This window comes from Geospiza fortis, unplaced genomic scaffold, assembly GCF_000277835.1.
Source record: "Geospiza fortis unplaced genomic scaffold, GeoFor_1.0 scaffold224, whole genome shotgun sequence".
Classification (NCBI taxonomy): Eukaryota; Metazoa; Chordata; class Aves; order Passeriformes; family Thraupidae; genus Geospiza; species Geospiza fortis.
In genome coordinates this window covers 1,407,085-1,409,683 of record NW_005054448.1, presented here as the reverse complement: position 1 = coordinate 1,409,683, position 2,599 = coordinate 1,407,085, and the positions used below count along the sequence as shown (strand labels likewise).

Here is a 2,599-nt window from a genome sequence, read left to right as displayed (position 1 = left end):
GGAATGTTTCTTGGACCCTGTCACACCCTGCTCCAGGTGGGGCTTTGCTGTGCCCCTCATGGCGAGGGGTTATCCCCCCAGCTTGGGTGCTGAAGTAGTGCATGGTGTGCTGGGATGGGGGTCACCTCTGTGTCCTGCCTGGGATGAGGGATTTAGCCTCAGGCTGAGCCACTGTGTGCCAGGATGTGGCCCCAGGGAGGGGCTGGGCTCAGGAAGGGGGCTGGGGTTGAAATGCGTCCCAGCACAGGGCAGGGATTGCTGCCTTCACACAAAGTTTAGTTAATGGGGTTGCAGCAGATCCCCAGCTCCCCATGCTACGAAGAGTTGCAAGGAGAGTTCAGAGTACAAGGGACAGCATTCCCCAGCTGCTGGGATGCAGGGGGTCCCCAATAGTGCCAGGTCAGGGGCTTTGCCAGGTATGAGCAGCTCCCTACAAGCCAGTTCTGTGCCTCGGCAGAGTGTGAAGCTCAACCCAAATCTCTGCCCCCATCCTCAACTCTGCTGCACATGGCAGGAGGGAGGGCATCTGCCCAGATGCTCTGGCTCCTGGGGTTACTTCAGGATCAGAAGCACTAACGAGGCATCTTGCTGCGTGACAGGGACCATTCCCCTCCTGGGGAACCTCAGGAGAATAAACCCAAAACTACTCAGCAGAGCTCTAGAACCAGGTACAGCCTTTGCATCTTCACAAAGCAAAATGTGCTTGGACATCCAGAAGCTGCAGACAGAAAGGGTTGAGCTCCTGTGAGCTCACACCAACTACTGAAATGCTCCCAGGTATCTGTATGTCCCTGCCACTGCCCTGCCATGCTCATGACCCTGCTTTGGGGCTGCAAAGGCTGCTCTGAGCCACACGTGCCGCCCTGACAGGAGTAAAACCTGGCTCTCTGCACCTTCCCCAAACCCCAGCGCCTTACCCATGACCTTGGGCAGCTTCTGGCGGCGCAGGGGGATGCGTGGGAGCTTCATCCCAATCCGGCTGAAGCGCCCACACAAACGTCTTGGAGGCTTCTTGGCTGCTGCTGGGTCCTGGCTGGAGCTGCAGAAAAGGTAATGGCACTATCAGAGGCACTGCTCCCCTCCCGGGGTGGGGACAGCCTGCATGGGCAACAGAGACAGGCAGCAGCTCAGGGATGCTGCAAGTGCAAAGGGGTTTTGGAGTGATAATGGGGTGGATGAAAAGCAGGGGTGTGCCCAGGCTGAAGGAGTTGAGGACCCACAGAGGCTGCTGCCAGCCCCAGGAACCGGTTTGCATCACACCAGGATGTTGAGCAGTGCCAGGGAATGGTGGGAAGGTTGGATCCAACCATGGCCATTGGCAGTGCAGCCCCAAAATACCTGCAATGTCTGGTTAAGACCCCAAACCTTAAAAAAAAAATCATCCCAACCCAAAGCCAAACATGTGGCTTCTCTTTATTTGCTCTATGGTTTTGAAGCCTCCTGGGGCCACGTTTTCAAGCAATTTTCCGCAGCCACGGGAGTGAGTGGCTTTGTGAGTTGACTCAAGGGAACCTGCAAGGGACCACGCTGGGACAGCTCCATGGGTCACCCAGCAGTCTGGGGACACTGTGGTCTGGGCACCCTGGGAGAGAGGAAACTGTCTGGAGCCATTTCCCCTCTCCCTGGGCCATTCCTCACCTGATGGGTTTGTGCTTTATCTGCAGGATCATTACCTGCAGCCTGCAGGCTCTCCAAACCAGCTGTGCCTGGCTGGGATTGAGCTTGCAGGGCTGCAAGGGGAAGCTTCTGGAAAATTCCTGTGCAGTGGCTGGTGGCACGAGGGGGTTTTCTCTACATCTGGAGGAGCTCCAACAGTCCTCTCATATCTTGTTGAGCAGCACAAACCTTTGCCCCCACCTTGAGTCTGTCCCCACTCCTATTATCATGGTAGGATGTTAACCTGGTGCTTCTAAAATGCTGTCAGCATCCCGACCTTGCTGCAGGAACCCATCCTTACAGCATCCCCCCTGTCCCCTAGGCCTCATCCCTTTGCCCAGGGATTTGTTCTGAAGGTTTTGGCCGTGTTGAGTAGCCCTTGCTGTATTTCAGGGCCCCCTTTGCAGATCAGCTCCATACCCTAGTGACTGGAGGGGACTTGGCAGGTGACTGTGAAATGATGGCCCACGAGAGAGAAACAAAGTCAGAGCAGGAAGGTGTTCCCCTGGAAGGGCTCACCCTGAGTCCCTCCATCAGCCCTGATGATGCAGCAGGACCGCTCAGACCCTTGTACCCACATGGTGTCATGTGAGCAGCACAGTTCTGCCTCAGTTTCCCTGCACAGCCACTGTCCCAGCACGGGCTCTGCATTCCCCTGTCAATCCCAGAACCCACTGATGTTCCGCATTCCCAACCTGCTGAGATCCCTCCTGGCCCCGGCACTCACCTGCTGGCTTCGTCCTTCTTGCGGCACACGCAGCAGCAGCAGAGCAGGGAGAGCAGGAGGATGAGCAGCAGCGCCAGGAGGGCCCCTGCCCCGATCACCCCCATCCTCTGGTTGGCCTCTGCAAGGCAGAGCTGTGGCTCAGCCTGGGGCCAGCCCGTGGCACAGCCCAGCCCGTGGCAGAGCCCAGCCCATGGCAGAGCCCAGCCCATGGCAGAG

General features: G+C 57.6%; 1 protein-coding gene across 1 annotated transcript in view; it reads right to left on the bottom strand.

Moving 5' to 3' along the window:
- Positions 1–2,599, bottom strand: part of LOC102039667 (scavenger receptor class F member 2) — a 14,477-nt gene that overhangs the window by 5,671 nt on the left and 6,207 nt on the right. The window contains exons 7-8 of the mRNA XM_005427592.2: positions 2,384–2,573; positions 918–1,039 (exon numbers count right to left, since the gene is read on the bottom strand). Coding sequence (XP_005427649.1) covers positions 918–1,039; positions 2,384–2,573 — 312 coding nt within the window. The remainder of the gene's footprint in view (positions 1–917; positions 1,040–2,383; positions 2,574–2,599) is intronic.